Source organism: Protopterus annectens, chromosome 1.part0, assembly GCF_019279795.1.
Source record: "Protopterus annectens isolate FY-2018-M chromosome 1.part0, PAN1.0, whole genome shotgun sequence".
Classification (NCBI taxonomy): domain Eukaryota; kingdom Metazoa; phylum Chordata; order Ceratodontiformes; family Protopteridae; genus Protopterus; species Protopterus annectens.
Window position 1 is genome coordinate 949,681,407 of NC_056725.1, and position 15,432 is coordinate 949,696,838.

The 15,432-nt window shown below is 38.1% G+C and overlaps 1 protein-coding gene across 13 annotated transcripts in view; it reads left to right on the forward strand.

The window, feature by feature from the left end:
- LAMA2 (laminin subunit alpha 2) overlaps positions 1-15,432 on the forward strand; it is a 4,753,606-nt gene that overhangs the window by 4,231,599 nt on the left and 506,575 nt on the right. For all 13 annotated transcript variants that reach the window (XM_044064325.1, XM_044064371.1, XM_044064344.1 and 10 more), the window contains one exon: positions 4,590-4,757. In XM_044064325.1, coding sequence (XP_043920260.1) covers positions 4,590-4,757 — 168 coding nt within the window. The remainder of the gene's footprint in view (positions 1-4,589; positions 4,758-15,432) is intronic.

The window sequence follows — 15,432 nt, forward strand, 5'->3', positions numbered from 1 at the left end:
TCATCCAAAAACCTGGAATATAATTGTATTTTGTCCCAGTAGGGGCTATTGAATATGCGATAAGAGTCCTATCCCAGGAGTACTATATTGGTGTAAACAGGAGCACAAGCTGCCCCCATTGCTACCCCTCTAATCTGCTGATAATATTCCCCCTCAAAGAAAATGAAGTTGTTATCAGGAATCAAACTCATAATTTCACAGATAAAGATTATCTAACTATGCTCTAACTTAGAAAAATTAAATAAAGCTTCTTCAAAAAATTCCAAGCCTTGCATCTCTGGTATCACAGTGAATAAATCTTTCACGTCAAGAGTAAGGAAAATCAAGTTCTCTTGCCATGTCTCTTTTTTTATATTACCCAGAAATTCCCAGGAATCTTTGACCACATGTTCAATGTCATTAATAACATGTTTGACCCAGAAATCTACTAGTACTGCTAGTGGATGAGTTTTGGAATTGTTTGCTGACACAATAGTTCTAAGTGGTGGTTTGTCTATATTTTTATGTATTTTGGGGATTCTGAAAAAAATGGGGATTTTAGGGTCCCTTACATATAGAAAATCATAAAGTTCTTGTTCTGTTCTATTATTTATTAAATATTCCTCTAAATATGAATGAATGCGTGCATAAGAAATATTAATTTAATTAGGGGAAACTAAAGCATATGTTTCTTCATCAAATAATAAATTTTGCATAACATCTGAATAGTCTGTAGACTTAAACAACACAACACTCCCTCCCTTATCAGGGGTCATGACCCTGATAGTGTCATCTTTCCTCAACTCCATTAACAACTTAAATTCTTCCTTACTTAAATTCCATTTTACTTTCTTCATTTTGTTTCTCTCTTGAACCTCGTACATTTCTTCCAATACTATTTTCTCAAAAGTATCTATTAATGGATGAAGAGGAGGATTAAACACACTCCCTCTATAAGGGATATACCTGTGGTTCATTACAGTGTGAGTGTTGCCTGAAAACAAAATATAAAATTCAGTTTTCTGGTGTATAATTTAAATGTTGTCTACCATATTGGCTCGAGTTTGGGCCACAAATTTAATACCCTTAGAAAACAGTTTGAAATGCGTTTCAGTAATAATTTGCTCTGTATAATTATAGATGGTGAACCCATCCTTGGTTTTCACTATGGGCTGTCCATCTGTTGTTGATGTTAAACCATTTCCTGGTGTTTGATTTTCCTCCTGAATGTGTATTAATGCTAGTAGTGTCGCCCCACTTTCATCTGTCCTTCTGCTGTTCTTCGTGAGCGGTGAAATACTGGAAGATCCTGGTCATAAGTGTATCTATAGTCTCCACCCTGCATATATTCTTCCTCATGTCCCTGTATTTCTCTATTTATCACTTTTTTAATACTACTATAGTAAGAATTTGCTGAATGTATGATGTTGTCTATTGGGTAGACTCTCTTTTCTTTATATTGTTGACTATCTCTTTTCAATTTTCTTTTTTTCTTAGAAAATAGATTGTTAATTTTCTGTGTACCTTGTCAAATACCTTAAAATACAACTCTATATATTGTGGGAATAACAAATCCTTTGAAATATTCTGGTCAAGCAATTCTACTTCTTTGAATATACTATGTCTCTGTTGCTCATAAAAAAATACAGTTTTCTTTATAATATCAATACTGCTTCATCGAAAATATTGTAAAATTCATTAAAAATAGAATCACTGTATTTAATCCCAAATGGGAACTTGTACATACGTAGACCCTGTGGAACAATTTCTAACCTTAAACATTAATTTAAATAAGCTATGTCGACTTCACAAGATTTTAGTTTAAACAGTCTTTTTTCAAAAAGATATATCATGTCTTTCAAGGAAGAAAAACTTTTGGTTTTATCACTGTTTAATTCCAACACCTTGTGCTGTTCAACAACAGCTTGCCCAGTTAATAGGTTAAGAAAGAATGGCTGAAACAATCTTATCTTTTTAATGAAAGGCATCAAGGTGTCAGCATTAGGGTTCCCAACTTTTCAAATGGCCAAAGTGGGACATTTTTGGTACAAACATCAGATTTTACAAGCCAACACATACCCACGGCCAGTACAAAGTATAGAACTTAACTTTTTTGCCTAAATAAAAGCGTATTCTTGTAGCATTTTAGCTGCTTATTCTGTTTCTTATAACATTTAGGTATTTAAGATACAGAATAACTGTTTTATGCAGCTATTACATAAAATATAGGAAATAATTTTGTCCTAAAATCTCAGGACATTTGCCATTTTTACATTTTTTTTGTCAGGACACAACTGCTCAAAGAGGGACTGTCCCTCGCAAAGTGGGACAGGTGGTAACCCTGGTCAGTAGTACACAGGTTGCCTCATGCTGTAAGCTCATTGCCTAAGGAAAAGGGAGTAAAGAGAGTAAATTGTAGCACAGCAGTCCAGTTAAGAAATAGATACAGCTTGCTCAGGCATTGTAAGAAAACTTTAAATTGAAGTACTTTTTATCTGAAGACTTATGGCCCAGTCATAGTTTGAAAGCCTGTGTCTGTTTATAAATAAACAACACAATGACTACCTTTTTCTGTATTTCTGTTATGGGGAGGGTGGTTTAGTCCAGGAGAATATATCATAAAACAGTAAAATGAGAAAAAAGGCATTGTATCATCAAGTGTAAGACAGTACTTGTGATCTGAGAGACAGACTGCAAAATGATGCACTTTGGATATAATGCTGATGAACATGCTGTAAGACTATAGAGAAGATGAGGCATTGGGACCAGGGATGGAATGTACACCAGTCACCGAAAGCAATGCTGTTCTGTGAGGGAAAGGTGTTTGAGCAATAATGAAAGTGAAAGAAAGAGATGATGAAATCCAAAATTTAAAACTTTATATTTGTGAGCTGTAGGTGTCAAGAAAGAGTAGTCGGACAAACAGTTCACAGGCAGTTTACCTGACCGGGTTCAAGGTAAAACATGGAGGAAGAAGGATATCATAACAACATATGAGAACATACATTAGTGGAGAATAAAGACAAATAAACTGGAATTGTGTAAAAAGCTTAAGGTCTGATTATATAATGCAATGTCAGCTCTTTGAATCTTTATAGTATATTCTGAGACAGAACACAACAGTTAATTTTGTGCAAGTAAAACTTTTGTTCCAGCAGTATTTCAAGCAGATAGCTGTGTCTGATGAAGTTTCTGTAATTGCTAACAGTAATCGTCCCTTATTTTAAGCACCAACATGTCTAGTTTAAGTGACAAAAAGGCTGAGAGATGAGAGCATACCTTATTACAGCTAATTAAACAAGAAAACAGGCTCTAGAGATTTGTCATTAACTGCATATTATATTCACTTCACAGCTGCTAATGCATTTTTGGGCATAATGAGGTTTCAGATGTCTAACAAATGGAAACTTCATGGATAGTTCCAAGCCTGGTATGAAGCCAGAGCGCTCAGATCAGTCTGTATCCCCCTCTAACAGTATATGTAGCAGAAATCAGTGAGATGTAAGAAATGAAAAGTAGACTATATAAGGCTTTCATACATGCAAAATAGTCAAATCTTAGAACTGGTATGTTAGTTATAGTATTCTCTAGCATCTGCCTTCCTGTCACCCTTCTGTATTGATAATGGATACTATCTCAGTTACCCTTGTCATGTCAGCTAACATGCAATCCTTTTTCTGTGTGGGCACTCCAAAAATGTTTGCGTTTGGAGTTATATAAAGCAGTGGAGAAACTGCAGTCTAATACCCCTCATCCATGTGATATTAACAGTAACAGGATAAGTAATGATTAACTGAAACAATCTGAACTTTTCATTTCTTAAATCTCACTGATTTTTGCCACATATACTGCTAGAGAGGTATACAGAAAGAACTATTAGCTGTTTGCAGTCTGTTCCAGTACAATTCAGACATGTTTTTTCTCCTTCACAGTACAAACTGCTGTTAAGTGCATTTGAACTTAGTCAACCGTAAAAAATGTGCTACCATTCATGTCACAATATTAAATTATGTGGCTGAAAGACTATTTTACAAACACACACACACACACGCACCTAAGCACACGCAAGCTGTTTTAGTCAGTTCATAAAGATTAGTCTTGTACCGTTCTGATTTAAATATTACTGAATTGCTTTGGCAGAGACCTTCTACCTCAAAAACATTTCATATATTAAAAGTACTGTGAAATTAAACAATGCCTTTAGAATGGGTTCTTTGTCTGTATTGAGCTGAACTGCAGGCTCAGGGAGTGATCCACTGATAGTTCTCAGTAGCTCACTTATTTTGATTCTTTCTAACATGGTCTGAGTATTTATGTCATTGTTTTCTACTGCATCTAAAATGTATATTATAACTGTTTTCTAAAATTAGCCGAGATGAGTCTGTAAAGCCATATGCATTTTATCCTTTCCATTGCCATAGATGGATAAATCAAATAAATTATTAGTTGAAATATCTTTGATTTGGAATACTAATACAAAGTGAATATTATTTCTGCAACTGCAATAGTAAATGGATATTAACTGTGTCTTTCCAGTTACATCAGTTAAAGAATCCCCAAAATGCTTTACCAGATAGACTGCCTAATGTAACTTCTTGTCTCTTTTATAGAAACTTCACAAAGTCAGCTTCCAAAAGCCAGGGTATGTGGAGCTGAAGGCTGCACCCTTCAATCCTGGCTCAAAGATTACCCTTTCTTTCAGTACGAAGAATGACTCAGGAATAATTTTACTTGGCACAGGATCTTCCCCACCCAGAAGGAAACGACAAGCTGGACAGGTGAGAAATGTCTCCAAGCCCTCAACATTTCTCATTGCTGTTGATGTACTCATTCACTTATACTGTGACATCTCATACTGATAAACATAATTATGAGATTTGTTTTAGTGCTGCTAAAATATAATGTTAATAATTAACCTGCCTTATATTTTGCAAGCAATAAACATTTAAACTATGTATCTTCCTTTAGATAAGACTTCTTTATTAATATAATAAATGAGCCTCAATTCATCAGCATCACTCATCATCTATCCTTTTGTTTTGGCCTTCAGAGGTTTCACTGTGAGAAGAAACTTATCCTTTGCAGCTAGTACCTTACAGACAGTGGTGAAGCCAGTGTTTTTGGAACTGTACACCATTTTCCAAAATGAAGTCCAACCACACCCAGACAGTGTATGTCTTGTAAATTAATCAGCATACCCTTTCAGTACTGAAAACATAAACTAACTGATTTTAAGGCTCAGGTTAAAAAATACATACCTAGGCTTTCAGAAAAAAAATAACAAATGTATAACTTAATAAAATGAAACAACAGTAAGTATGTCAGGGGGGTTTAAAGAGTAAGTTCTATCACATTTCATTTTTAGGTGAACACAGTAGCATGCATGGCATATGCCTGGTTGTGCCCTTGTCTCCATATTTCAATTATTGTTCGTCCCTTATAAAAAAATCAGCATTAGTGCATACCCTCTTCAGCTCTCACTGTTCCAAAACCAAAGGATATTTAACTATGTTCTCCACTGAAGAAAAAATCATCAGTTATTGTGGCTGCTATTCCATTAGTAAGCATTCCAAGTTTGCTGATTTGTGATACTCTCAAAGAAACAATTGTCAAGTTATCTTTTATGTTCTGTATCACTTAAGAGTGCTTCTTGCACTGCACCATGTTATTCCACCCTCAGATGTTGAACATTTTTACTATTTTAACCAGGTATTCATCACACTAATGTTCATGAATAGTGTGTTTAGCATTAGGTTTGCATTATCTGGTATGAAGGCGTAGTTAAAAGTTTATGCCTCTAACTTTGCTGATTACATCCATTTTAAAGATACAGTTATTCTTATAATGTCTTGGTGCAGTAATAATGTACACTGTATTGCATATTAATACTACATGTCTATTCATGAATGAAAAACATGTCAACATTTACGATGGGTGAGTGGTACAGAGATAGACATAGCCCTTACTACCACCCTGATGGCCCAAGACTGATTAGAAGCTCAGACAATGGAAAGCTGGGCAGTGGAGAATGAGATTTTGTGGCATAGTCTAGCTCTCCCCCATTCTGGGGACACGATGATAGGAGTCTAAATTGGTTATTTGCTCCACTGCAAATAAATGTTTGCACATTTGCAGTGGCCATAATACAGGATAACAGGTATGTGTAGGTTTACAGGGGCATGCACGTGTCAGGCCGAGAAAGTAGAATGTACCCACAGTAAAACAGGTGTATATGCAAGGCAGTAGGGGCAATGTTATGGCCATATGAAGAAAAACCTCAATGGCTGCATGCATAATGAGTCCAAGACTAGCTCTCAACCAAGATGTGATACTGAGGACTGATCAGTAGCAAGGAATGATGGTCAACAGAGAGCAGGAAGGAAAAACAAGTCAATGTTTTTTCTTGCCTGGAAACAGGAACAAAATATTCTTCGCAATATCTGCTCAGGGTCACCAAGAACTAGTAGGTTGATGGCCACTGGGTGTGCAGTTTGTGTCTTGGATCAGAATATTATTTAAGGTAGGAAATAAAGAGCTCTAGTTCCCTTATGAAAGCTGCTGTGAATGTGATTTTTAAGTAGCATCCTGCCTCACTTGCCAGACCAAATACTGCATTATGTTTAGTGCATTTGAACTGTAGTACACTGAGTAATTTAGAGTGCTTTGAGGGATCAAAATCACTGGTCTTGCTACCCAGAAAAAACGGTGTCTCCTGAGAAGATAATTGCCTCTCATCAAACACAAAAGTAGCCTCAAAGGTCACTGGACCACAAAGGCCACCACTACTGCCTCATATGCTGCAATGAAAGATGCTCAGTTCAACCCAAAAGGGTGATTATGATGAAAAGGAGGAATATCTAGCTGTACTTCTTCCCATTTCTTTTGCTGCCCTGGCACAGATTGTAGATCCATAGGTATTCTAAGGCCACTGAGTCTCATGAAGATTCTTGATTTGTCATTATCCTTCATCATACTGCAGTATCTTTCTACAGGAGAGCTATGCCAGTTAATCCCAGAGTAAATCTGCAGATACATATCCAGTCATCTGGTTTATCTGAAAGGGAGGATAGTGAGTTGTACTGTTTAACATGCAGGGAAAGTTTATTCCAAAGGCTTTGGAAGTGCTGGGTTATGAAACTGTACGTCCACCATCTTTTATTTATCTACTTGTGAAAATTTAGGCCCTTGATTCTAGTACTGATGGAGCCTTTGGAACTGGGTTGATGCTGGTGGTCCAAGACAATCTTGTCTATATTGACACGATAAGCAAGATAAGAGATCTCTCCTCAAAAGTCTATAGACACTGAAGGAAGGGATAGAGAGTCCAGCCTCTCTTGATATCTCTGTGACATTCGGTCTGTAATCTCGTTGGTTAGTAACCTTTGGGCTGTTTACAGTTCCTTGATATTTGTAGAGAGATCCATCCCGAAGTGAGTATTGCACTTGATAATTGTTATGAAATCAGTGCTGAGTATGAGGGACTGATTACCTCTTTAGACCTTGATGATATTCCTTTGTCAAAAAAGAAATTCCTGACATGAATGTGTTGTGGAATTGATTTTAAATATATTTTTCACACAGCAGTGTGTGTGTGTGTGTGTGTGTGTGTGTGTGTATATATATATATATATATATATATATATATATATATATATATATATAATTTTAGTTTGTCTTTAAGTAGTTTTTATAGAATGGTAGCAATGGAATTGGCTGATTGGTTCTAATTAATTAGTAATCAATGTTTATTCTGACTAAGCTTGTATTTATATAAGAGTTATGCTTTTGTTTGCTTGACTCTGTGGATGCCTATTTGTTATGAGGGCAAAAGCTGTAAGTTACTCTGGTTTTTAATAAATTATGGAGGTTCCAGTTTTTTCCACGAGTGTGGTGTTTTTTATTTTATTTTTCATAGTTTAGATCTGTAACTATATGGGTTAGTAATGCACCAATCCTCTTGAAGAGTCATCACCTCTGTATTGTACCACTCATCAGGGACAAAACCAAGTTAAACAAGTGAAGGCGTGGGACTGCAAGGACATGTTTAACATTAATAATTAAACAACCACATATGTTTTCAGGTCCTATGGAGGAAGTATTTTGTCTTAGCACCTTAAGCAACTCAGATGATTGAGGAAGTAAGGGATTCAATTATTTCAGTTCTTTGGACAGAAGTCACTAAATTGTTTTTCAAAAATGTTAGCAATGTCTCTTGGGTCAGTGTTAAGAGGCATTGTTAACATGAGTTTGTTGGAATGTATGGTATTGTTTATTAGTTTTCTAATGTAGCTAAAGAAGGATTTATAATTATGTTTGGCTTCAAAAGCTAGCCTAGGTTTGTAGGATACTTCAGTTGGCCTTATAGTGTTTTTCTTTTTTTTTTTGTAATGCTGTTGATATTTTCCTGGAAAGATACATTTTGGCTCTACAATACAATTTAAGCAGTTTCTTTCTTGCAGTATGTTGTACAATTTATTATGGTTGTAGATCACAAGATGTTTTTTTTTTTTTTATTTCCCATGATACTTGGTTCTCTGGCAGTGACTGCTAGATCTATGCATTTTTCTAAATGGATTAAAATTTCTTACTAAGCCAGCTGTATTAAGGTCAGTGGTGGTGCAATTATAAGTGATTTTTGATAGTTCATCATAGACTAGGTTAAGGTTTGCACATTTGTAGTCCACAGTGAGGTTTGCAGTAGGGGCTTTTGAAAGTTTAAAGGAGAAGGTCAAAAGACTGTGGTCAGACCTCACTGTGGAAGGAGATGCCAGTGAAGTAGTGCAAGAGGCAGCCAGATTTGTAAGAACTGGACCAGGAATGCTGTGTCCTCTAGCAGTTTGTTTAACAAGTACTCAAGGGAGTTTTTGTTTACTAACTAGGAAGTTTTGGACATAACCTACATTGAAGGTATAGGTTTCCCAGTTTATTGAAGTGTAGTTAAGTCGCACAAAATAATGGAGTTGTTTCTAGTAGGGAGATCATTTAGAACATTGAGTCTTACATGGTCATTAGTGGACAATGAAGACGCTCTATAACAAGCTAGTAGTTGACAATTAATCTTGTCTATAGTGATGTTTAGTTCAATAAATACAGGTTGTAGGGGCTAGGGACCTACATTCCTTGACAATTATGGTGGCTCCAGAACAGTTGCCATTGGTACTGAAGGTTAACACCTCTTTCATATCTAACTGCTTGACAATTATGGTGGCTCCAGAACAGCTGCCATTGGTACTGAAGGTTAACACTTCTTTCATATCTAACTGCTTGGGCACACTGCATTTCTTAAGATATTAACACACATTTCCATCTTACCTTTAAAATCTGCAACATCTGGTACAAGACTACCAATTATTGGCAAGCCTTGTTCTGCCTCTCAGTAGTCATATTGAGATTAGTGTTTCTGTATTGCACCTAGTGAGAGAAGGAGCAAATGCACATCATTTACTCTAGCCTGGGGATCACCATAAATCCTGATAACTGCTTCATAGATGCCAGCTTGGAATTTGTGCTACTGGTTTGCTCTGGGGGGAGAAGGAACAGACGGTCATTGATTCCTGACTGTGTCTGATTGTAAGTGTCTGGTGGGAGCTTCCTGACTGGTCTAGTCACTATTCAAGGTATCTACCAGGAAAGACTACAAGAACCCTTCAGTCCCCTATATAATCTGGGACAAGACTGCTGATCACCAAAGAGCCTATGGCCTGCTTGTCATCGTAGGATTAGTGTTGCTGTTTTGCTTCTGGTCAGAGAAGAAGCAATGAGCATGGTATCACAGCAATGTGAAGTTTTGGTGATACCAGCACCAGTAGTAGCCAAGTAGAAGAAAATTAGGAGAACCCTACTGTTTGCCATTCTTGGCAAAGCTAATTCTTTCTTTTCAGTAAGTGCTGCTTGATTTGCTACTATATAACCCAACTTCAGAATATCTCCATAAATGCTTCATTGATAAATCATTAGGATCTACTTTAGTAGTTTCTCCTCAGATATTTGGCTTGCCATATGTAGATTCAGGTCCTTGAGTTGACATTTTTCCTGTAAAAGTACCCTTGAAATTTCACCAGTACCTAGCTGCACTCAGTCGGGTCTATATTAGAACATCAAATGTTTAATAGTTCGAATCACTAAAGGTTGACCTTTAATGCTCGAACTATTAAAACATCGAATGTTCCTAAAAAATAATTCAAAAAAAAAAAAAAAAGAAAATCTAAAGGGTGCAGGCAGAGGGGCAAGCCCCCCCCCCCCCGCCACTTAAATATACCAACTCCATGACTGCACTACATTGAAGTAAATGGAAATCTCCCCTTATGGAGATTTCCATTTACACGTTCGATATTCTGAACGTTCACTCTTGCCGTGTTGACAATATCAGATTCGATATTGTCGGCTTTCGACAATATAATATAGACCCCACAGGGCAACTAGTTTGCAGTGACACGCATTGCCTTCAGAGCTGCAAACCAGATACTCCTGACTTTACTCTATATTCTCACCACAACCATTTAATCAATAACAAAGTGCCTATTGCCATGGATATGAAAGTTCCCAATATCTCCTTTACCAGCTTGATGGATATGGGCATCTAGATGCAATGCAGAAATTGCCTCATGTTTAATGACAACTAGCTAATTCTCAAACAAACTGACAAGGTATGTGAGAGATGTATGTATACAATCTCACTGGAAGCAAAGCTCTCACAAAAAAGCACTCCTAATGTCAATCATATTCTTGTTAGTACACGTCCTGCACCCATTAAACATAGCATGAAACAGACACATAGACTCACATATGCAATGCACTCAAATGGAATCCTCCTAATCCCCAAAGACATCCTAGAAAAAGCACACATAACAAATGCCCTAAGCCGCCCCAAATGCACTTTTTCAAAACATCACCCACATCAACACATACAGCCACATCTCATGGATCCTCTACTGATAAGACCATAAGGCAAGCCACCACACAACCCAACATACTGGTTATTGGAGGTTCCATTATGAGACACACTGATGCCCCTATCACTAGGCTGAGTAAGGAGAAAGTTATGGTCAGTTGCTTATCAGGGTACAGATTCTATCATACTCTGCATGCACTTGTCATTGGACCACATGTACCAGTATGACTAATTCATAGTCCATGTGGATGTAAATGACCTGAGATGTACCACTCTCGACTATATGAAGAGAGACATCATGGAGCTCTCACAATATGTATCTCAGGCATTGAACAGCATTCTACCTTCTCCAAGGAAGATGCTACAATATGAACAGAAGATGACTGGCTTTAATAATTGGCTTAGTTTCTGTTGTCATTCTAAGTGGGGAGGGAGTACAGTATTGTCAGCATGAAAGGAGATGGTCAACAGACCATGTGCTTTGTAGGGGATAGTCTGCACCTCTACCCTCAAGGCTTTAAATTATTAGCTAAACTACTGTCCACCACCATAGTGACTTTTTAGGCAATGCCAAACTGAAAATATTTCTGACATAGCAAATCAAAATAAAAAAATAAAAAAGATAAAGTTGTTACTGTTCAGTGCTAGGAGTCCAGACCAAAAACTCCACTACCAGCTCTACTCAGTCTAGGTCCAGGAAATGCTAATGTCAGTGCAGTCACTGAGTCATGGTTTAAAGTCACAGAGAGCACCCTGGCAGTGCAAGGCTATAATGCCTTTCAAACGTTTAGAACAGGAACTACAGAGGCATGGACTAAAGATGGAGGTGTCTCGATTTACATTAAAAATAAGTGTACCTCAAGGCTGGTCAAACTGAACAATGCACTTGAGTTTCTCCATGTTCAAATGACTATAGGCAAAACCCCATACCTCTTTCTTGCAAGCTACAGGTCCCTCTCTATGACCCAGGAAACCCATACCATGCATTTAAGCTTACTGGAAACATTAGGGATACAATCCTATACCATATTTATAAGTGACTTTTATTGCTCCAGTATTAACTCAGAATCATATAAGACATCAAATGTGCAGGCACAGACATTCCTGGATTTTGTAAACACAAACTCCCTGGCCTGGATTGTCAGTACACCTACCAGGGATGCAAACATACTGGATCTGGTCCTCGCTAATATGGGACAGCCCTGTACCAGCCCCACCCACCACCCCACCCCCTTTGTAATGTCATCTGTGGTAAGGTCAGACCACAGGATGGTCTTCTCTGAAGTAAAAATAAAACCCAGAACCCCAACTAACCTGGAATGTCCAGAAACCACTCTAAGGCTAACTTATTCCTATTAAGTGATAACCTAATAAAATTTCAAGCCCCCATAAACCCTGAGAACACCGCTGCCTATGTGGAACTGTTCAAAGAAACCTTATACAAGCATGTTGTTAGCTACATAGAGGCAGCTGTACCTACACGTAATAAGTACAATTAGCTACATAGAGGCAGCTGTACCTACAAAGAATAAGTACAGAACTAACTAAAAAAACAAGACACTGTGGTGGAATCACAACATCAATAAGCTATATAACAAAAGGAAGACAATCTTCGCAAAAATTAAGAGGTGTAGTACTAGCAGAATAAAAGCACTGTTATCAAACTAAACAAGCAACTCAGAGGACAAATAAAGTGTACCAAAGCCAAATCTGAGGAAAATGTGAACGCCCTGGCAAAGGACAAACGCAAGGCATTCTTTAGCTATTTCCACAACCTCAAAGACAATACACAATTGTCTACAGAGCTCATTGTTAATGGAGCCACCTATACTGAGCCAGAAGATATAGCAAACATAATGGTAGACAAATTCTGCTCTAACTTTACCCCTTTCACTGCCCCCAATCCTCAAGCTTCCATCAGGATATCATCAAATATGACTCCCTCTTCTATCCTAGGCTGCCTTCGAAATAGCATGTAACATTACCTATCCGACCCTCTGCAATCACTATTTAACCATAGACTCCAAAGAGGCTTTGTGCCTCATGAATTGAGAACAACAACCATCATCCTTCTGTATAAATACAGTCCATCTATGGTACCTGGAAACTACAAACCCATAAGTCCCACTACTCTCATATGCAAACCCATGAAGAGAATTATCATGGAAATTATCAATAATGATATAGGAAACCTCCAGACACTGGAACCAAACCAGTTTGGTTTCGTAAAGAGCAGGTCATGCCTACTCAGCCTGATAGATTTTTTTGAGGATGTCAACAAAGCAGTGAATGAGGGCAAAATGGTTCACAATGCCAACCTTGTCCTGGCTGTGGTACTTGACACAATACCCTACTTATGCATTGTTGACAAACTCAGGAAGTTAGTTATAAACCCTTGTGTTACCCAGTGGATAGCCAGCTGGCTCATGGACAGGACAAAGGAAGTTAGAATTGGAAGTCCACCTGTGCAAAGAGGCCAGTCACCAGTGGAATCCCTCAAGGACTGGTCCTGGGACAACTCCTTTTTGACATCCTCTCTGAAGAAAGACCAATGTCAGGGGCCTCTGGCTGACCAAATTTGCAGAACGACTGCAAATTAGGAGCAGTCATAGAATCCCCCACTGATCCAAATGTTCTCCAGGAAGGGCTTACACAGACAAATGATTGGTGTTAGAGCCATGGGCTAAAACCAAATGCCAAGAAATGCATAGTAGTAGTCTTTGGAATGTCAGCCACTCCTGGTAAATATCATATTAACAACCCCCCCACCAGAGCTAACCCAGTAATCGGGGACACATAGACAGTAATCTAGCCTTGACTATCACATGTATGTGGCAGTTAAGAAATCATTCTATGTTATGCAACTTATAAACAAAGGTGTGGTATATAGGTCAAAGGAGGTCACTGTTTCCCTGTATGCAGCACTCATCAGACCTAACATTGAGTACAAAACTCTTTTGGTATGTACCTAACCAGGCTCATCCGACAACTGGAATGCCCACAGAGGTTCCTCACTAAAAGAATACAGGGACTAAAGAACATGTCCTGTGCAGGCTGCCTGAAAGCCCTATTTTTGTATTCTGTCTCCTGCAGGCTTTGGAGGAGAGATCTATGCTTGGCATACAAGGCATTGTCAGACTCCAATGTGATGGACCTCCTGCATATCATCAATAAAAAAAACAGCACCAGATTTACCTGTTCTAAAGACTTAAACTTTACCTGTGATATAAATAATACCTGCTGGAGAGACATGTATGTATCCCAGAGACTACCCTTTCTTTGGAACAGGGTCACCATCCATGTGAAGCAGAGTTCCTCCCACATCAAATTCAAGTATAACCTAGACAGCTGGATGGGGAACAGGAAATTCATCCCTGGTTTGGCACCTGTGTCTCTAATGAACACAAACTCCCTGTAAATGTTTCATCTTCCTGGCCCTTGCTTGCAAATATTTCATCTCCCAAGCCCCTGCTTACACTTACCAAGGGTGCCAGAAATAGTCAGAGATTTGGGATGCATGGCTAGGCTTAAAAAGGCCCCGGTGATTGTTAGTGTAGTACACACTACACCTATGACTTATAACTGAACCTATGACTGAAGGAGTAAAAAGTTGAAAACCTCAAAACAGAGGTTGTGCTTTCTGTATATGTAAACCATGTCTTGATAGCTACATACACATTGATTTTTTTTCCAATGCAGGACTGCTTCAGGATCAGGCATTTTATTGTTTAGGCTTCTAGCATTGAGGAAATGTACCTTAATGTTATCAGATTTCAATATTTTTCTATGCGAGTTATTCTGGAAAGTTCACCAACTGAACTTTGCCTAAAACTGGTACAGAGAGGCAACAAAGGCTTTAGCTAGTTTGCACAAGCCTTGAAATGAGAGGTGCAGGTCATTCTTAGTGAAACAAACTGGACTATGGAGCATCTCATCCCATACTTACACATTCTGGATCCCCTGGAATTATGCTGGCTATTTAATCAATTGTCAAAGCTAATTGTCTTTTCCTTGTATCTCGCCATCACCTGCTGTAAAGGACAGATTCCACTTATGACCAGTGTCTTACCTGTATTTAAAGCATGCATCGAAAGTCCTGAAGAGGGCCCTTGTAATATCAGAGACCTTGGTGTCTGAAATATAGCTCACTGTAATCCCCTCCTTAACCATCCTTGTGAGTGATGTGTCAGTGTGCGTGAGAATAAAGTCAGTAAAATACTTCTGTTGCTGCTGTGTTTTAGGGTGTCAGATTTGCAGTGTCTTTTGCTTAGGGTGACTTTTCATGGTAGGTATGCCTGAGCTGAATGAATGACTTGTTTTAGCTGAAGCAAAATCTTATTTCTTTGAGAGTTTGTGACAGATTTTTTACAGCCTCGACATACAGCATTTTGTGAGGATTAGAGAAGGGTTGTAGTAGAGGAGAATGATTCTCACAGGGCAAGATTTTACTTGGGGGAGAAGCCTCTGTATTAATTATGTGCACCTCTCACACATGGAATTATTAGTGATGAGTTTGTTTAACTTACTTGTTTGTATGTTAGCCCATTAGGCGGGGTGGTCCT